The following is a 21,802-nucleotide window of genomic DNA, read 5'->3' on the forward strand; positions in this document are numbered from 1 at the left end:
AAACGCTCCTGTTCAGTGTCAAGATTATATTTCTATCTTGTGCTGATAGTGTTTCTGTGATGTAAACAAAGAAAAGCGAAATGTGACATAAAGGAGATGCACAATTTCTAAATAAGGAGGATATTACAACACTTTCATTTTCTAACGTTCATATGACATTTTTTCATTGTTTTGGTGTCAGATGTATAATATTGAATATTTTCCAGTGACACAATTTGTGACTTGGGTGGTGCTAGTGAACTGGCAAATTATGGAGAATATTCTGGCGCTCCCAGTGAACAACAGACTTATGAGTACGCCAAAACAGTACTTGGACTGATGACCAGACGGCCGCATCCATCAGGAGAAAAGATCCTAATTATCGGTGGTGGTATTGCAAACTTTACTAATGTAGCGGCCACATTCAAGGCAAGAAACCAAATTAATAGTGTTTGTTACGATCAAAACCAGCATGTCAAAGAAATAATTGATAATGACTTGAAAGTTTTCTGTCAACCGAAAATGGTTGGGTCAGCTTACCATTTTTTTACTAAATTTAGTTTGAGTCTAATTAAATATGCCAGAGACTTCACGCTATATTCTGTGTGATGTGTTCATCTGCGACACGTACCACATATGTAAAATACCTTGTTTATTTACACCAAATTTATGCACACACTGCATGACGATCAAAGAACATTGGTTGTTATTTTAAGAAAAATAGTGACAGGGACTATGTCATCATCAATACAAATAATTTGTTGCTACTAAATGTAGTATTGTAATTCCTGGCATGGTTGGTGAGGGTTACTGTGTCATCGCTAACAGTTTCACTGTAAATGCAAACCACCAGTACTAAAACAGTAATTTACACTCTTCATGCCAGGCTGGCATGTCTATAGCAGTATGATCCAGAGAAGGAAAACAAAATTTTTTTCAGTACAAATAAAAAAAAAAAAAAGTGCTGCACACACTTATTTTATTAGATAAATGAAATTGATATTGTAATTTGTGATCTATAGGGTATTGTGAGGGCGCTCAAGGAATATCAACAAAAACTGAAAGATGTCAATGCATCTGTGTATGTGAGAAGAGGAGGACCTAACTACCAGGAAGGCCTCAGAGTTATGAGAGAGTTAGGTAAGATAAGGACGTGGAAGAGGAGGTGGAGGAAGGATGAGAATGATAAATATATATTGCGTTTGTAAATAAACTATCTATGATTCAGATGCTCGCCAGACATCACTAATTTGCGGATATTTTTGCAAAATCTCTTAATTTTGTTGAATCATTTCAGACGAAGGGTCAGAATGTTTTACATCCCGAATTATGGCAAATTACTAGAAATGTCCCATGATGCTAGTTGTCATTTTGAACATAATATTCTAAGTTATTCTTGAGACAACTGAACCAACAACAAAATTACACAAATATTATAATGAATGTGACAGACAATGCTGTGCTAACATATTTCCTCAACCTTTTCACCACCAGTGCCCTCTTTTCATCACAAAATAGTTCCCTCAATAGTCTTTCCTTCAGAAGAACAAAATTAGCAAATTTTTTTTTTGAAGTAAAAACTGAAAATTGATTCAAATTTTGTTAATTGACTCCAAAATTCATTTCCAGAAATATTGAAGAATAGAGAAAAGTGCTGTGTAATTTTTTGTGTGAAAATCTGGTGGTGAAAAGGTTCAAAGTAATACTGGTACTTTGTGTATGTTTATTCTCTATTGTTGCTTATCACAGCAATGTTACTTGAATTTCAAGCCCAAATTGTATGATAAAACTATTTTTTTGTTTGTTATCAGGTCAGAATCTAGGTGTGCCGATGCATGTATTCGGTACTGAGACGCACATGACTTTCATCTGCAGTATGGCATTGGGTAAACGAGATGTTCCGGAACTACCGCCCACGGACTATGTCACTGCCAACTTTTTATTAGGAGGGCCAAGTGTAAGTAGATATAGACGTGGTTGAGTGAGATGCTATCTGGTTTTTCAATAATTTATGACGATTTCAGAAGTATACAAATCAAATTTTTTTTTCAATACTTTTAAAAACGTAGTTAAACTTTCCAAAGCTGTTTATGTATTCACCAGATAATCATTTTTGCTACTAAAATATAAAGTAGATTTTGTATATGGTTAATTTTTGTTCCATTTTGACTAAAATGTGAAACTACGGTACATATTACAGTATTTAACTGTTTCACCACCAAACATTCTCACTCAAATTGTTCTGCACTTTTTTAGCTCCGCTGTCGACTTTGTTGAGCGGAGCTTATCATATGAGTGATTGTCCGTCGTCGTCGTCGTTCGTGTCAATGTTTTACTTTTTCGACTTCTTCTTGAAAACTACAAGCCTGAATGCTTTGATACTTGGTGTATATGTACCTTGGGTAGACCTCTCTTAGGTTTGTTCATTTCATGTTAATATCTTCAATTCTCTAATTTTGGTGAATATTTTTGTCATTTTTGGTAAAAAGTGATATTTTCGACTTCTTGTTAAAAACCGCAAGTGCAATTGCTTTGATACTACATATATAGGTACTACATGTGAACCTCTCTCAGATTTGTTCATTTCGTGATGATATCTTCAATTCTCTAATTTTGGTGAATATTTTTGTCATTTTTGGTAAAAAGTGATATTTTCGACTTCTTGTTAAAAACCAATAGTTCAATTGCTTTGATATTACATATATAGATACTACATGTAGACCTTTCTCAGATTTGCTCATTTTGTGATGATATCTTCAGTTCTCTAATTTTGGTGAATATTTTTGGTAAAAAGTGATATTTTCGACTTCTTGTTAAAATCTGCAAGTCCGATTGCTTTGATATTACTTACATTGTGTATATAGGTACTACATGTGGACCTCTCTCAGATTTGTCCATTTTGTGATGATATCTTCAATTCTCTAATTAATTTATTTTGGTGAATATTTTTGTAATTTTTGGTAAAAAGTGATATTTTCGACTTCTTGTTAAAAACTGCAAGTCCGATTGCTTTGATACTATTCATATTGTTCATTTTCTAATGATGTCTTCAGTTCTTTAATTGAAATGTGCAATGCTAACAGCGGAGCTATCTCAGTCGATAGGCTGCTTGTTTGAATTTGTGATGAAAAAAGGGAACTGGTGATAAAAATCAATTTACCTATATGTAATATAAACTGATAAAAGTACAGACAGTTACATTTTATTATCAAGATAACAAAAACTTTTAAAAAAGCATTAATAAAGCTTGGATACCTTATGCTTGTACAGTTTCTGTATTTCTAATTCTCATTCTTCGATTCTGTGACTTGTCAATGATGCTACTTCTAGCATCAATATCTTGAATGCTGTATTAATTCCTCTATCTTTTCCGCATGCTTTCTGGCCAGGATATCAAAAAGGAGGTAGGCATGTACTCTCAGCTGATTTGACCCCCTCCCCTCCCCCCGCTCCACATCATGCTGTAATTCTTCAAAACTCTATATTCTCTGCAGTAACTCTGTAATTCCTTAACATTACTAGTGACTCTGCACATTGAAGCAAGCATGTTACCTTTTAATTACTAATCTGCTACTGTGTCAAAACTAACATGTATTGCTGTATTCAGTGTATTCTCATAATATAGCCGTAAAAATATTGATTTTTTTCTTCAAAATATATCGTGTGATGTGCTGAAGCAATCCAGGAGACTATACTAGAGAGCTTCTTGGGGAGAGAGCTTTACTCATTGTTTATTAGACTTTCGACATATTAAGGATGCGGTAGAGTTATCATGCTCTAAAAAGTAAAAACTTTTTTCATGGGGAAAAGTGTTTTGAAGCATAGCAAATTATATATTTTCTTGAAACCTTTGTTCCTGGCTTTTTGAAAAAAATTATCTGCGACATGTACCACAAATTAGTCACGTGATTACTAAGTAAACATAGTGGTGTTATTTTGAATAAAAATTAGTTTTGTGTAAAAACAGCGGTGGTTTTGTAAAAAAAGAAAGCTGATTCCGACGCATTGATTAAAGTAGTCTCCAAAATATCACATTATATAGTAAACAATGTTTTGGGCATGATAGCACTGACGAGTATTTTCATAAGATAATATCTGTCAAGTGCTATCAGATAATATCAAGTCTGCGTTTTCTGCTTTCATGTTTTCTGCAATTTTACCTTTAAATTCCTATACTTTATTTCTAATATTACATTCTTGTAAATTACAGTTGCAGCTATGATAAAAATAAATCACATTTTCAATAATTCCTCATACAATACTTTTGCAGATGTGTTTCTAATAGAGCAAATATTGTAACCCTTTTTGGAAAGTCTCTGCATAAGTAGGATTTAAAAAAAAAAAGGCAGTTATTGTTATTTGTGATTTCAAATATTTGATGGGATACAAATTCACCACAAAGTTTTTTGTCTCAAAGATTCACCAACAAATTGTAATATTGAGATTGAAAAATAATTCTCCTTTGCATTTATCTTATCATTTTGGAAAAAAAAGACCTTTCATTAAAAGTTTTGTTTTTCAATTTTAAATAACCCTAAATACCATATGTGCATAGACGGAATTGTTGTGTTTCAGCATGCCTACCAATTCAAGCTCTTCTGCTTTGTGTGCAATGATCGCTAATACACAGATCACCATTTATCCTTGCATACAAGTAATGAAATGGGTCATCGTAAAAGTGAATCTGTCAAAAATATGAATAAATAAAATATCTTCATAGATTGATAGGCTATTTATAAACACTTGGACAAGAGCAATATATGTATAAAAATAAAATAAACAATTTAACTCACTGGTACCACTTAATTGATGTAAGAAAAATATTTCTGGCCGTGGTAACCTTAAAAACAATCTTCAAATTTTACTATTCTGTATAATTAATATATGCCATTTTTGATGTGTGGGTGGCAAGACCGTGCCCCCTCCCAACCAAAAAAAATACACATTAGGCTGATGTTTTGACTTTTTGGTTCACAGTCGTCAAAGGTAACTCCATCACACAGTAGGACATCATCTCTGACTGCAGCAAGTGAAGAATCCAAATCACCCACGCAAACAGCGACAGCGGCAGCAGCAGCTGGTGGCGATGGTGAGAAGCCTCTTTTTTCAAAACATACAAAGGTATGTAGACAATCCCATGATGCATTAGGATAGTTACTATTAGTTCTAAGTGAATGCATTGAAAATCCATGAAGCTTACAGTTGGGTTAATGCACATTATTAATGAAAGTTGAGTTCTAAGCGCATGCTTGAAGAATCCATAAATTGTTTAATTATTCAAGTCATAGTTCTTATATAACTGTCTCACATTTATGAATAAATAAAATAATGTGCTTTGCAAATTACTGTAGCCTGCAGTAATTTTGTTGATGATGAATACCTGTGCGTGTTCTGATATGTGTATATACAAATTCAATAAAATAATAAAAAATGATGTTGGATTAAGATTTTCAAACAACATAATCTTCTTCAATCTTTCTCTTTTCGTAACTGAAGACATTTTATTAGAAGCCAATGCACTTATGTAAATACACATGTAAATTATCTGTAAACAAAAAAATGGTTCAATAAATTAATCCCGCATAAAGTCAAATTTTTGGCTCGTATGTCATATTAGAAATATGAAAGCAAAGATGATATATTGCCATCATCACCAGCCAAAGTATGTTTACATTTATATTGGCATTTTGCATGATCTATGTAAGACACAACTTTGTTCTTAATTTCTACCCAGGCTATGGTTTGGGGAATGCAACCGCGTGCTGTACAAGGGATGTTGGATTTCGACTATGTATGTCAAAGGTCAAAACCATCGGTTGTTTGCATGGTTTACCCATTCAGGTAATGTCTTTCTAAATTGATTTTTAAAACTGGTACCGTCTCGATCTCATGAAATATTGTAGTTTTGTTTAGCAGGTATCATAAATAAATTTTACACATGTACAAATGTTTTAGTTTAGAACTGGTAAAACTTAAGTTATCATTAAGTGTAGTTTGAAATTGTAAGAAGTTAGTAAAAGGTGTTGAGTCCATATATATAGTAAAATTGTCTTTTTTTTCACAAGATTTACTTTCTAATTCATTGAGGAAGTGATTTTATATGAAAATATACAAATATAATATTTTCCTATCAGACTGACAGATGACCTTAAAACAGCCACCAGTCATTGCATGCATATTCAAATTTCATGTAAACAAACATAATATTTTACATGCGTCTTATATGTAACATGGGACCCATATCAAGCAAAATACAGCATAGCAACTGTGTCACTTTAAATAATATTACATACTTTATTATATTATCAGCGGTGATCATAAACAAAAGTTTTACTGGGGCCACAAGGAGATACTTATTCCCCTGTACAAGAGTATGGCAAATGCCATCAAGAACCACCCAGGAGTTGACACTATGATAAACTTTGCCTCGTTAAGATCTGCGTACGAGAGTACGGTAGAAGCGATGCAATTTCCACAGGTGCGTGCAGTTTGTTACTTCATTTCTGTCTTCAGCTTCATGACTGTAAGATGTTTAGCTGAATAATTGGAACTGTATATCTTGAAAGTTTGTAATTTTCCCTCTGTAGATTCGATCAATTACCAATATTGCCGAAGGAATCCCAGAAAACAAAACCAGATTATTGAATAAGATAGCAAAAGAGAAGAATGTGAGCATTATTGGACCTGCCACTGTGAGTATACAACTAATCTCAAGTTTTCTGTAATTTATTCTTTGAATAAATCCAATTTCCCACTATATATGCTGAAAATCCTATGGCTTTGGGTTGATGTGTGTACGTTTTTTAGAAGCTATGTTAAAAAACATGGGTCAGCTTCAGAAATTTGTTTTATCTGTCCATCTGAATTATGTCACAACAAGGGCAGATCCAGAATTTTAGTTTGTCTCTTTGTTAAAAAGGTAAAAATAAACCAGAAAATACGTTAAAAATTTATACAAATCTTTCCAAACCCAATGAACATCTCTTTGATTCACCCCTGTAAAATCACTAACTACTGTTATATTCATTGATGTTCTGGTCACCAAGCAAAAATAAGATCGTATTAAAAATTTCAAAAATTTGAATATTATGCCACAAGACTTGTTTTTTGCCCTTCAAATAGTTTTCTATTCCCTCATTTATTGTGTCTACTGTTCAAAATACCATGGTTACATAGATGAATGGAAGAGTAGATGTGATGATGGGGGAGCAAGCTACCTATTTGAGGGGAAAATACAAGTCATGTAGATCTCTCGCTCACAATGAGATCTTAGTGGCCATTTTGTATCTAAGGTTTATTTACCACTGACTGTAAATCACCAGAACAGACACCTGAAAATGAAACCATGGAATCAATTACTAGGATTGTGTGACCTCTTTACACGTGTATTACTCACCTACTTTTTAGGCACATTACGTATTCTTCCGCTGATACAAACATTATTCTTTTTTTTGGACAGGTTGGTGGAATCAAACCAGGATGCTTCAAGATAGGTAACACTGGTGGTATGCTTGATAATATTCTGTCTTCTAAACTATACCGCCCCGGCAGTGTCGCGTACGTGTCCAGATCAGGCGGAATGTCTAATGAATTGAATAACATTATATCTAGAAATACCAATGGTGTGTATGAAGGTGTTGCTATTGGAGGTGATAGGTAAGTTATACACCTTAGGGTATTATCACTGTTAATGACCTGTTACAAGTTTGTGCATTGACAGTAGTAAACATTTTTTAAATAGTTCCTGTTTGAAGGAATTTCAAAAACGGGGACTGTCCGTCCCGTCTATCTGTGTGTCATGTTTCAGAACTCTCTGGACTGAATCTGTTCATTCATTGCATGTGTCTAGTACTTTATGTGGGACATATGCACATGCAGTGGTTTAGAGATCTGATCTAAAATGCCTGACTGGCAGCCATTTTTGTTCATATTTGGTACATACATGTTGGTATGTCCATGTTGAAAAACAAGTCCATGATGATTTGTTTCACATTTGGACCAAAATAACAGCCATTTCCTTTTTTGACAATACTACTATTATATGTCTTTCATCTCTACGATTTTCATTGATATTCGGCAAATGTGTCATAAATAAATAATGTTCATTTTATGATTTGATTAAAGATGGTCGTCTGACTTGTAGGAATACATATGCACTATGATTTGTTTTATGAACGAATCAAAGATTGTCTACTGCTGGTAATCTTCTGTTTTGGTCATAACTACTGTATCTCTGATGCCCATGTATAGTCGTATATTTTTGTCACATACATCATAGTACACACCTATTAAATGTTCATAGTCATAGAATAAGAATAATGAAAAAAAAAAAAATAAATAAAAAAAAAAATCTACATTGATATGTAGTATAAGATAAGTGAGTCTGAAGATGGGGTCACCATACAGCATTAAATTCACATTACAATTTTATGTTTCTGAATAATCAGATATTTATTTCTGGAGAACACAGTATATACGAGGACTGGAAACACAGTACACAGTGTAGTCAAATAAGTAAGCAAAAGACAATATGGTACATGTATACATGGAAATGTAAAAAAAATTAAAAACCTGTAGCCCCTATGGGCAAGTTGACAATCCCTAATATTGTTGAAGCATCAGTTTTAAAAATTCTCAACTCCAATGGAAAAACAAGATTCTGCCACTCATCACAAAGCTACTAGTAAAAGATACAATACCGGTATATGTTAGTCACTTGGTACGCATTAATGACTGACTGACTTGTGCTTCATTCTCATTGTATAATGCCTTAATTTCTCACCATGAAAACATGTTTGACCATATATTAGATTGCAAATGTAATAAATCTGATTTTTGTTGATGCTAAATTAGTCTATTTATTCACTCTCAATTAATGACCATACACTGCACATTCATTCAGAAACAATTTACCCGGTCACGTGACCAGTGATTTGCACATCCAATTTGATTGCATATATTATGCAGGTAGCAATATATGTCCATAACAATTATGATAAGATAAAAAACATACTTTCAGCCATCTTTTTTTTTGGTCTTATTCCTTTATCATAGACATGAATAACACTTCCCTCAATTGCAATGGAGACTGTCATTAACAATGAGTTATTTTACCTTTTCAACATTTGTTTATGTTTCTCACAAATTGTGATGCTAGATTTGGACTATATTCAGAATTAATAACGATTACAGGTTTTTATCTCAGACTTTGATAATTTTTTCATCATAAAATAAAAGTTATTAAAACTGAAATTAAATTAGAGCGCCCTCTAGTGTCAGCTTTCATTTCTGTCTGTGCCCCATGGTGATCATTGTTAAACAGATTACGAGTGTGTAATTTTTGGTTTATATTTATAGTGAAGGAACTCCAAAAAGAATCAATTCCAATATAAACAACTGTACAATCAGAAAATGAAATTGGCTCTCCGTAAATTTGGACTTTTACTTGCCTGAGGGGGCCTAAGCTTCTTGGCTTTGAACTAGTCCCCCTTTGACTGTCAATGTTCTCAGTTCTTAAAGTATATCATGCAAAATATCCATCATTTTCAATATTTACTAAAATGTGTTTCGGTTGTATGACTTTAAGTTGGTTTGTTTCAATTTAGTTTCTTGATGTTAATTCATGTGAAATATATTGTTTCTCTATACCTTTTTAAAGAAACCTGAATGCACAACAGATCATTTCCTTTAATTTCAGATATCCAGGGACAGTTTTCATTGACCATGTGCTGCGTTACCAAGACGACCATAGCATCAAAATGATTGTTTTACTCGGAGAAGTAAGTAATTGTGTCAGATGGGCAGATTGTCAAAATATTTACAAAAAACTTAGCTTTTAGTTTTATTAGCTCTGATGAGGTGAACTATTCATAGTACTGATTGTCTGTCGTTGATGGATCCAATTTTCCAGTTGCAAATAACGATAAATAAACGATACCTAAATGTTGATTGGAAATTTCCCAGGTACATTTGGTACATAACAGGTATTAACAATAATAACTTTATTGCGTATTTAGCCTACATACATATATCTATTAACAACAAAGATTAGACATTGTTAAAATCTTTTGTAATAATTGTTAATTTCAATACAGGTGGGTGGTGTTGAAGAATATGAAATCTGTTCTCAAATTGAGAATGGGCGAATCACAAAACCAATTGTTGCATGGTGCATCGGAACATGTGCTACTATGTTTACATCAGAGGTGAGGACATGAATTTACAGAAATTTGAACTTTCTTAAGGTTTCCATGGCAATGTATAGGTGATAGAAAAAATGTTATATTTTGGTAATACAATTGTCATGACAACATAGTGAAAAAAAAAAAATAATAATAAACATTGTTACTTACATTTAAAATAAACCTTAAAGTTATGGGATACATGATGAAAGTATTGGTCGTCATGGCAACATTGAATTGATGGAGAATGATTTAATAAAAAGGAAAATTCTGAATCAAACTTTTTGTTGACAGTATAATGTCTTCATTGCTTTGCTGTTGCTTACATTAAGTTCATGTACTGTAGCTAGTATTCAGATCTATATTAAAAGTCTCTTATTTTCTTTATCAGGTTCAGTTTGGCCATGCTGGTGCATGTGCCCAAGCCGAAGCTGAAACTGCCCGGGCTAAGAATAAAGCACTGGCTGTAGCAGGTGCTTATGTACCAAATAGCTTTGATGACATCGGTGATAAAATAAAGTAAGGAAACTGTATGCAAATAAATATAATAGAATGGTTATTTTTTCTGCAAAATAAGATGAGCATATTAAAGTTGCAATACAGTCATGGAATTTCTTAGTATTCTTGTTACCATAGATACAGTATATTTAAGCAATAACCCCCGCCAAAGGCGGGTATACCACGAGATATTGCACAATTCACGACATATATGCACGAGCCGCAGGCGAGTGCATATATGGAGTGAATTGTGCAATATCAAGTGGTATACCCAACTTTGGTGGGGGTTATTGCTATTATATTATACCAGTATATTGACAATTCGATAAAACTTGTAAAAAAAGAGTTTACTTTCATCTACTAAAAGATCATGATTATGGCCCTTGAACATGAATATTTATAAGAATAGTATGTAGTTGTACGCTGAATGCATACAAAAATTGCATGCGCAACACTTCAAATTGAATACAAACTAATTTTTATTCCACATGAAAAAAAAAAACATCCACGTTGAATAGAGCAGCGTAAACACACAAATTAGCATAACAAAGGATGACCTTTTACTGACACACAACGCGATTTGAAATACAGGGTCGTGTACAGTTTGGATCATTTGAACAACGGATTTTCCACGTTTTCATTCCGGTTTTTGTACAATTTGGACTGTAATTTGCCCATTGAAAGTACAGTTGTGAAATAAACCGGTTTTGTGACTCATCATACTACTTGTAACTGTGTATATTTGACGTTCAGCGGGACGCGGTGTATCATGTACGGTGACCGGCACAGCGACCTCAGTTCAAACATCTGACCTGGATACCTTTGGTATAACCAAAGTTTTGTGACAGTATGACTGACAAGTTTTGTCGTTGTTCTGGGGTAAGTTTGATGGTGTAAGATCGGATTTTCACATCGTTTTTGTGACACGTACATGATATGCCTTGTCTCAACTAAGGCCGAAAGACTTTGCACGCCGTCGCTCTAATACAGTGGTTGGTGTACACTCGGCACAAATCTGTAGCTTTCGAAATTACCTTCATCATCTCCTGTAATTTATTCACCCATAGTGAAGAATTGCAATATCATATATCGTCGTCGAATCCTGCGTTGTCCCGTGTTTTTTGAAACAGATAACAATTACCCGGGTGCACTGCAATTTTGTCAGCTGCCGCTACCGAACACCGGTTGTTATTAGTGGCAAACTGGCATACATTTTCGCCTGTGACTCATAGTTTTTTTGCATTTTTATGTCATTAAATCCCTCAATTATATCTTGTACTTAAAGATCATGTTTTCTTTGTTGGAAGTTCGCAATCCATCTCAAAGTAACAACATTGAGAACATAGCATTCTGGCGTTCGTGTCGGCACCTCACGGTGTTAAGGAACGGTGGTTTAGGTTTGTGTGGCGAACGACAATCACCCAACGACCGACGCTCACAACTTGGATCCCACCATTAACAAAAAGCAATATTATAGTTATATAACTTTTCAGATGTTTTTAATTCAGTTTTTTTTTCAATATTCTTCTAAAATTCAACCACTATATTTACCTAAAAATCAAATAATACCGGTTTTATGCATTTTCGTATTAAACCTGTAGTCAATTCATGTTCCAGGGCCACTTGGTTTAGCCGTGCATTATCAGCCAATATACCATGGATTGCATATGCAAATTTTGTGTTTGGACCAATCAAATCAATGGATTAACACCATCAATATACTGGTATAATATAATAATAGATACATTGATACTATGATTTATAATGAACTGAGTTCTTGTAGCACACGTCTTCGTTCGATAAATTAATGAAATTCTTTAATATGCATATGCCCTGGTTGTTTTAGTATGCATAATAAAAATGACTGCACTTGTGTATTAGTGGTTTTGATTTTTCATCTCACAAATACTGTTTATTTTGTATATTTTTAATTTATGATAATTCATGTGTATAGTATCTATTATTGAACCACAAAATAACAGAAAAATGTTTTAATGAATTGCCAGCTATGCAAGTATAGTCATACTATCAAAATAAGTTGTGTACTTAAATATTTCCAGTGAGCAGCTTAAATTGAATTCTGTTGAAAAGTCGGTGTCGGTCTTTATAGTTTCGTTATATATATTGTGTATCTATTTTATTAGGGAAGTATATGAACAACTTGTTATGAAAGGTGTTATTATACCGGAGGAAGAAGTTCCACCTCCCACAGTGCCGATGGATTATGCATGGGCAAGGGTATGTAATATGCAGTAAAGTTTATCACCTAATAAACGGGCATATTTTGTCTAGATTTTTAGAAACATTTTGATCTAAACATGCAAATAATGGGGAATTATCTCCTTTGAATCCAAAATCAACAAATAAATCAACAAATAAATCAACAAATAAATCAACAAATAAATCAACAAATAACACATAAAAATTGTGCAAAATGCTGTTAAAACTTTAGAGGGAAAAATTAGTAAAGTAGCCTTGACTTTGACTGGAGCCTCACTATAGATCTCCAATGTTTCATAAAGCACAGTAATTATCCTCTCATGTGCCAAAGTCATCTTTTCTCACTACTTTCAAAATAATATGTTGCATGATTCACAGAAAGTTTCCAAAATATTCAACTCTTGTACCTCCCAGGTTATGTCCATTCGCTCGAAAATGATCAAAAAACAAAAAAAATGTTGGTGGGAAAAATGTTGGCTCTAAAAGGTTTATGCGGTCACTCCATCTTTTCAGATACATAAGAATTGCTGCAGTTTTTCTGTCAGCGTAATTGTTGTTGCCTTAAAATAATATTTCACATATAAAAATAAAATGTACCATAAATGCAATTGAGTAGAATCATATAAACAAGGCAGAGTTTGATACATACAAAAACCAAGTTGCTCTCTGATTGGTCAGACTATTAGTTATTAGGGTTTTCTAGCCAATCAGGCACATTCTTGTATTCTTCTTGCATTGTCTAATAATAAACCTATTATATTTCAACAGTGTCTCTTTTGAGACACAATAAACAAATTTTAGTTCCACCAGATATTAATTAAGAATAGCGTGTGATATTTAAAATTTACAGATGTGAAATTATAATTTTTTTGTCGTGGAAGTACCTGATGTGAAAATGACTGTCATGATCTGGCATAGGTTCAGTGAAACTCGACCTGATGCACAGATTTAGTGTAGACCATGTTATGTTCCTATATATATTGGACTTGTGTCTATTGTTATATGTATCCACAGCATAAATCTACTTTTGTAAGTTCACAATAAAGGTACATTCATGAATTTATGCCTTGTATTTTTTATCGGGTTCTACTCATTAACATATTATTCCATTTATCAGGAACTTGGTTTGATTCGCAAGCCTGCTTCTTTCATGACTAGTATCTGTGATGAGAGAGGTCAAGAACTGGTTTATGCTGGTATGCCTATCACTGAAGTGTTCAAAGAAGAAATGGGACTTGGAGGTGTTCTTAGTTTACTGTGGTTTCAGAGAAGGTGAGTTGAGGTGTACTTAGCTTACTGTGTTTTTAGAGAAGGTGAGTTGAGGTGTACTTAGCTTACTGTGGTTTCAGAGAAGGTGAGTTGAGGTGTACTTAGTCTACTGTGGTTTCAGAGAAGGTGAGTTGAGGTGTACTTAGTCTACTGTGGTTTCAGAGAAGGTGAGTTGAGGTGTACTTAGCTTAATATGGTTTCAGAGAAGGTAAGTTGAGGAGTACTTAGCTTACTGTGGTTTCAGAGAAGGTGAGTTGAGGTGTACTAAGCTTACTGTGGTTTCAGAGAAAGTGAGTTGAGGTGTACTTAGCTTAATATGGTTTCAGAGAAGGTGAGTTGAGGAGTACTTAGCTTGCTGTTGTTTCAGAGAAGGTGAGTTGAGGTGTACTTAGCTTACTGTGGTTTCAGAGAAGGTGAGTTGAGGTGTACTTAGCTTACTGTTGTTTCAGAGAAGGTGAATTGAGGTGTACTTAGCTTAATGTGGTTTCAGAGAAGGTGAGTTGAGGTGTACTTAGCTTACTGTGGTTTCAGAGAAGGTGAGTTGAGGTGTACTTAGCTTACTGTTGTTTCAGAGAAGGCGAGTTGAGGTGTACTTAGCTTACTGTGGTTTAAGAGAAGGTGAGTTGAGGTGTACTTAGCTTACTGTGGTTTCAGAAAAGGCGAGTTGAGTTGTACTTAGCTTACTGTGGTTTCAGAGAAGGTGAGTTGAGGTGTACTTAGCTTACTGTTGTTTCAGAGAAGGTGAGTTGAGGTGTACTTAGCTTACTGTGGTTTCAGAGAAGGTGAGTTGAGGTGTACTTAGCTTACTGTTGTTTCAGAGAAGGTGAATTGAGGTGTACTTAGCTTACTGTGGTTTCAGAGAAGGTGAGTTGAGGTGTACTTAGCTTACTGTGGTTTCAGAGAAGGTGAATTGAGGTGTACTTAGCTTACTGTTGTTTCAGAGAAGGTGAATTGAGGTGTACTTAGCTTACTGTTGTTTCAGAGAAGGTGAATTGAGGTGTACTTATTCCTATTTTACTTCATTTCAGGCACAATCCTGCAAATTACAAATATAAGGCTCACTGTTAGATAAAACAGTACAAATTGTTATTCTAACATGGCAGGAAATGATAGACCTATTTTTTTAAATTTAGTTAAAACATTTTTAGTTAGAACAATTTTTTGATATCAGTATTGACATTGTGGCGAGTGACTTTTAAATTGTACAGTATATAATTAATTTATTTTTTAGATTACCTGCATATGCAACAAAATTCATAGAAATGTGTCTGATGATAACAGCTGATCACGGGCCAGCAGTGTCTGGTGCACATAATACCATAGTTACATCTAGAGCTGGCAAGGATCTCATCTCTTCTCTCTGCTCTGGGTTATTAACCATTGTAAGTAAAAACCTTGCATATTTCATTTATGTTTATTTCTGCTGTTTTGTATATTTGTACTGTGGCTGTGAATAAAATTATAAGCTGCAATGAAGCACCTCTTCACATCATCCCTTTCTCCTTCCTCAATAACAGTAATCCACAACAATGCTTTCAGAATTTTCTATTATTGTTCATACAATTGTTAACTTTATGAACATGGCAATTTTTTCTACAAAATTTCTGTGCAACTTTTTATTTATCATTTGATAAATGATGGACCAAATCAACATAATTTACCATTACCCAATTGTTGATCAAAATTAAAAAGAGAAAGTTGCTTAAAAGATAAATTATAATTTTATTATTATTTATTCAAATATAATCTATTGGTTTTGCAGTTGGATTGTCATAGTTATATTCGTTGTACTTTAGTATGTTTTCAGGAAATGCACATTCAACACCATATTTTTAGGGATTTTGGAGTTGACAGAAAAACAGTGTGCTTGTATTATGACGTTATATTAAGGCATTGTCACTTTCAGGCAAAACAAGCAGTATTTTCTTTTGTAGATAACTGAACGTGTTGATTGCAGAAGTTTGAATGACACATGATCAGCACTAAATCAAATGGATAATTGTTACTTGTATTTAAAATTAATTCAAATGTTACAAATATATATAAAGATGTTGAGCATTGTGTGAAATATCAGAGATGGCGGCACGAAATTTTGCATAGAGGGGCGAGATCTGCTCACCTCCCTCCCGGGACATGCTCCCCCTTAAAAATTTTGAAATCTAGACCCTCTGAAACGCTTTTACTTGAATTTTGATGGGCAAATTTTGCTGACACCCTAGAGGGGACAACTGGCCCCTCTGCCCCCAGGTGCCTCGGTCACTGAATAATAGTCATTTGCACAAATGAAAACAAAACATCAAAATTAACTGCATTATTTTACTGTGGTGTTTATATTTGGTGAATAATAATCCTTAGAAATCCTCTCACATTGCTGCCAGTGAGGGTGCTACACACTAACTACTTCTTTTTATGCACTGAAACAACTCATTGCTTTATCACATTTATATTGGCCTTGTTTCCTTGCAATAGTAATTAAACGCTTCAATAAAATGAAGTGTGATTTTTCTTTATATTGTTTTTTGATAGAATGTCATATTGAAATGTACAACTGTTTATAATCATTATAACATATGTACTGTTTTCTATTCTTGTTACCAGGGTGACCGTTTTGGTGGTGCATTAGATGCAGCAGCTCGGCAGTTCAGTGAAGCGCATGATGCTGGTTTAATCCCGATGGAATTTGTAAATAAAATGCGAAAAGAACATCGTCTGATTATGGGAATTGGGCATAGAGTTAAATCAGTAAGTGTTAACTACATGAAAGTTGGTGCCTGTTTGAATGTCAATGTTGTTGTCTCATGCACCTAATGTCTTCTCTAGATATTTAATCATTTGAATATCTAGGTCAAGGGTTTTTGAATGCTAAAGGTCAAGGGTTTTTGAATGCTAAAGGTCAAGGGTTTTGTGAGTGCTAAAGGTCAAGGGTTACTTTGAATGCTGAAGGTCAAGGGTTACTTTGAATGCTGAAGGTAAATTTTTGTCAATTTTCACAGAATACGTTCTGATTCTTTACCATATTTATATAAAATATTACCGGTAATCAAATTTCAAAGTCTGATTAGTCAGTCCACAAGTTATCACATTTGTTTGTTTCAAATATGTTACTTAATTTTTGATTTGGACTCTAGTCAACTACCAGTACCTTTTTTTTTAATCTAACCTGAAATATAGTTTTCGGTGACAAAATGCTGAATTGGTTTGTTTTTAGTACAATTTTTTTGCAAGAGTGTTAATCAAAATTTACAACGGTAATAATTCTTGATTACCATAACCCATCTTATAACTACCGGGTACTTCAAAATTGTGAACCAGACACCAGAGGTAACTTTCAAATTTAACGATCATGCGAAAAAGTTAACAGCCTTGCATTAAAGATTACACATTCCCATTCCAAATAAGAACATTTTAATAACCTTATTAGCTGTAGGAAATAACGACCTGATTGCTTTGATACTTGGGTAGACCTCTCTTAGATTTGTTCATTTTGTAATGATATCTTCTGTTCTTTAATTGAAATGTGCATTGCTAACAGCGGAGCTATCTCAGCTGACTGACTGCTTGCTTAATAACATCCAGCAAGGCCCATACAAAATAGGTGGTTTGGACATCATGCACATCCGCTTTTTTGTCACAATTGAAAGAATGAAAGAAAAATTAAATTTTCATGAAAAATCCAAATTTTAATAAACAATTAACACGCACGTGCATAAATTCTGGAAATTTTATTTGGTCTGTATCCAAATGTGTGATAATGCAATGATCTGTCAAAAGCAAAGTACTGTTAACATGTTTAAATAATTACATGTCATTTTAGCAAACTTGACTCAATGCATGAAGTAACTTAATCTTTATTTTAATAGCTAAAGTGTCAACAATCTCATTGTGAGAAAATACTGTATTTTAAATTAGTGACATCTTGAATTAGAGAAAGTACAGATTAGCTAAAATAACATGCTAGCTAAAAATACATGTTTTATAGTATTTAAAATGTAGTTTAGGTTGACCTCCTAATCTTTTGACTGTTTTTACACAAATTTGCTATGGCTACACTTGTATTTTTGTAAATATGAAATACAAACTGGAATTAAAAACGAGTAACTGACAGGTATCTCATAAATCTAGTCTGAACATTAATGTGGATACTGAAACAAATTGACCTCTGTGTTTGAGCCAGCCACTACATGTGGTATTATCAACAAATATATCATTTAGTTTCTTTTTACACACTGACTGTGTGTCGCAAAACGAACAATGTATGTTTGTGTTACCAGTGTTTCGTCTACTTAACAAAAAAAGCTGTGAATACAAACACCATAAAAGCTGTCTTAAATCGGGTGTATTTGGATGCATGTTGAATGGAAATAATGTTTCTCAGACTGTTCAATTTCACTTGTGTACCTCTCTTAGAAAATTTTACAAAAGTCTGATCCTGTCGTTTTCATTTTGTTGAAGTAACACATAACATGTGTATTTGAGTTCTTTTATTGCATTTTCATCCATTGCTAAGACCTCATGTTTTTATTTAAGCGTGCATGAAAAAGTTTTACATCTATAATAAATGATTAGCTCCGCTGTCGACTTTGTCGAGCGGAGCTTATCATATTATTGACTGTCCATCATCGCCAGTCGTCCTGCGTCCGTCGTCCGTTTCAATGGTTTACTTTTTCGACTTCTTCTTGAAAACTACAACCCTGAATGTTTTGATACTTGGTGTATATGTACCTTGGGTAGACCTCTCTCAGATTTGTTCATTTCATGAAATTATCTTCAATTCTCTAATTTTGGTGAATATTTTTGTCATTTTTGGTAAAAAGTGATATTTTCAACTTCTTGTTAAAAACCGCAAGTCCAATTGCTGTGATATTACATATATAGGTACTACATGTGGACCACTCTCAAATTTGTTCATTTTGTGATGATATCTTTAATTCTCCAATTTTGGTGAATATTTTTGTCACTTTGGTGAAAAGTGATATTTTTGAAATCTTGTCCCATTACATTGATACTATACATATTGTTCATTTTCCAATGGTGTCTTCTGTTCTTTAATTGAAATGTGCATTGCTAACAGCGGAGCTATCTCAGCCGAGAGGCTGCTTGTTCAGAATTAAAATAAAGCGACACATTTGTTATTTAGCGATTGTAAAAATGTAATTTTCATATGTTGTATATGCAATGTTAGACATACAACGAACTCAACTCAATGTAATTTTATTTTAGTTTGCTCCCATTAAAACTAATCACCCCATCAACTTTATGTCGTTCTTGAAGACAACATTTCCGAAAGTCACTTAAAGTTTGTCACTGGTAGCATCGTGGTTGTCGCATCAGACTCGTGATCGGTAGACCCGAGTTCAAATCCTACCTTAGGCTGAACATCAAAGGGTCGACCTCTACCCAGGGTGAGTGTGCCACAGACTCAATGGGAAGGGAAATTCCACTGGCCGAGATTCATTCACTAACGAATGGGACTTTGGGGGACCCTTGGTTAAGGTCTGCAGGTGCTTGTGTTCGTCCAGGCCTGGTTGACACCAAGATAGCGCATTAAAATTGACATTTGACAGAGAGATGGCCACACAGCCTTGTTATGTAGTCCAAAACATGAATATGACTTCTGTGGCAAAATGTACTGTGTGTCAGCACTAGCACTTGCAATTTGCACTTACATAAAAAAAAAAAACTGTCGCCTGGCACAAACACATTTGAAAAAAAAAGTTTGCTGCAAAATTTCACTGACTTATGAAACTGAGAAGTAGTTTACAGTAGTTTATATCTGCCCAAAATGCAAGTTTGCCCCAAACTTTGATGATATTTATCTCTTAAAAACAATCATTTAACAAAATGCCAGGAACATTATTACTGTTATTTATACTGCATACCATGCCTTGCTTCATCAGATCAACAATCCAGATATGCGTGTAGTGATATTGAAAGAGTATGCTAAGGCCAATTTCCCAGCTACGCCATTATTAGACTACGCGATGGATGTTGAGAAAGTCACAACCGCTAAGGTAAGAACGTCTAGATGACAATTTCAGTCAAACTAAATAACACATGTCTGTACATCAAATCAATTTTCTATAATTTTGCTAACTTTACAGAAACCCAACCTGATTCTGAATGTTGATGGATTTATTGGTGTTGCATTTGTTGATCTACTTCGGAATTGCGGATGTTTTACAAAGTAAGTTAACAACAGTCTGGAGGGAATGAACAATATTTTAAAACAAAGTAGGTAATCAGTTGTTTTGATCTTCCAATATCCAGAGCAATCTCAATGACAAATGTTTTTCATTGTAATAAATGTGTTTTTTTTTAATTTGTCCACTGCAGTGAAGAAGCCGCTGAACTGATTGAAATTGGGGCCCTGAATGGCCTTTTTGTTCTCGGTCGCAGCATGGGATTCATTGGTGAGTGACCTAAGGTCTCAAGACTCCCTACCTAGTATTATGAAATTTATTCATATATTCGAAGTATGCCATTGACTAAAAAAAGTGAACTTGTATGATTGTATCAATTATTATAATAATATTAATTAATGTTCCAGGACATTTCTTGGACCAGAAGCGTCTTAAACAAGGTCTTTATCGACACCCATGGGACGATATATCATACATTCTTCCAGAGTCGATGTAATCTAGAGGAAATGTTCCTGGAGTTCTACTTCATATATTACCATGAAGTTTTTATGTTTCCTGCATTGGTTACTATGGTTACTACTGATTGGACAAAAAAGAGTCTCTTTCTGGCCCTTGGCTATATTTGTACTAGAACCGTATTTTTTCACTGGCTTTATGTAATATACTTTTAGAAAATACTTTAAGTCTTGATGGGCAAATGATTTGTAAATATTTAAATATATGTAATTTTTCATTTGGTCATTTGGTGCAAACAAATGCATGATAACAAGAGAGTGGTGTATTTCAGCAGTACAATGCATGTTTTAATCTCATTTTCATACACCTTTGCCGGGAATAATTCGATGCTACACAAAGATAGTCGCAGGAAACATTCTGTTAACAAGTTTTGCTAACTTCAAAGACACATAGTTATTTCCTGTAGTCATGGCAACTCAAGTTATGTGTTGTCTATGTTGATGTCGTTGCAATCAGGAAGTCCTACAAAATATTTTTATTTTATTTTTTTGGTCATATTTCTGTGGCACCTCGTTGGAATGTTGTATTTATATTTGTTTCCAATGCCAAGTGGTATTTTGATAACAGTAGATTGAAGATTTAATGATCAACTTCAATTGTTGCGGTAAAATAAAACTGAGTTGCATCTGTATGATTCTCTTGTTACAATGTATTTTAATTCCAGTGTTGTATCATTTCTAGTCTTGGTAATGAATGTTGAATGAGGATATCATGCTTTGCTTTGATTTGTGTCCCAAAAATGTAGATCAAGTTTAAATGCCTGTACGTGGTGTTGCTATTGTTCTGTTTGTTAGGTCTGTCTTTCAAAGGCATTCAATAAATGTATTCATTTCTTGATAAAACCAGCACCAGAGAATAGAATTCTTAGACGCACGGCAGGTTGTGGATAAAAAAAAAATTTGAAATAGAATCTCAGTGTTGATGTCATACTAAATTACGTAACTGTATAAATGACTAAACTGTGTAAAAAAAATAAAAATCTGGTAAATAAGAAACAAA

The 21,802-nt window shown here is 33.9% G+C and overlaps 1 protein-coding gene across 2 annotated transcripts in view; it reads left to right on the top strand.

Moving 5' to 3' along the window:
• Positions 1 to 21,802, top strand: part of LOC100377487 (ATP-citrate synthase-like) — a 36,949-nt gene extending 15,147 nt beyond the window's left edge. For both annotated transcript variants that reach the window (XM_085501472.1, XM_085501473.1), the window contains exons 9-27: positions 207 to 408; positions 1,002 to 1,119; positions 1,791 to 1,936; positions 4,957 to 5,100; positions 5,714 to 5,820; positions 6,289 to 6,457; positions 6,567 to 6,671; positions 7,439 to 7,635; positions 9,677 to 9,758; positions 10,074 to 10,184; positions 10,552 to 10,679; positions 12,803 to 12,896; positions 13,996 to 14,150; positions 15,379 to 15,529; positions 16,746 to 16,889; positions 20,045 to 20,158; positions 20,249 to 20,331; positions 20,481 to 20,557; positions 20,695 to 21,802. In XM_085501472.1, coding sequence (XP_085357598.1) covers positions 207 to 408; positions 1,002 to 1,119; positions 1,791 to 1,936; positions 4,957 to 5,100; positions 5,714 to 5,820; positions 6,289 to 6,457; positions 6,567 to 6,671; positions 7,439 to 7,635; positions 9,677 to 9,758; positions 10,074 to 10,184; positions 10,552 to 10,679; positions 12,803 to 12,896; positions 13,996 to 14,150; positions 15,379 to 15,529; positions 16,746 to 16,889; positions 20,045 to 20,158; positions 20,249 to 20,331; positions 20,481 to 20,557; positions 20,695 to 20,783 — 2,416 coding nt within the window. In that variant the 3' untranslated portion in view covers positions 20,784 to 21,802. The remainder of the gene's footprint in view (positions 1 to 206; positions 409 to 1,001; positions 1,120 to 1,790; positions 1,937 to 4,956; positions 5,101 to 5,713; positions 5,821 to 6,288; positions 6,458 to 6,566; positions 6,672 to 7,438; positions 7,636 to 9,676; positions 9,759 to 10,073; positions 10,185 to 10,551; positions 10,680 to 12,802; positions 12,897 to 13,995; positions 14,151 to 15,378; positions 15,530 to 16,745; positions 16,890 to 20,044; positions 20,159 to 20,248; positions 20,332 to 20,480; positions 20,558 to 20,694) is intronic.

This window comes from Saccoglossus kowalevskii, chromosome 7, assembly GCF_978046115.1.
Source record: "Saccoglossus kowalevskii chromosome 7, keSacKowa6.1, whole genome shotgun sequence".
NCBI classification, from domain to species: Eukaryota; Metazoa; Hemichordata; class Enteropneusta; family Harrimaniidae; genus Saccoglossus; species Saccoglossus kowalevskii.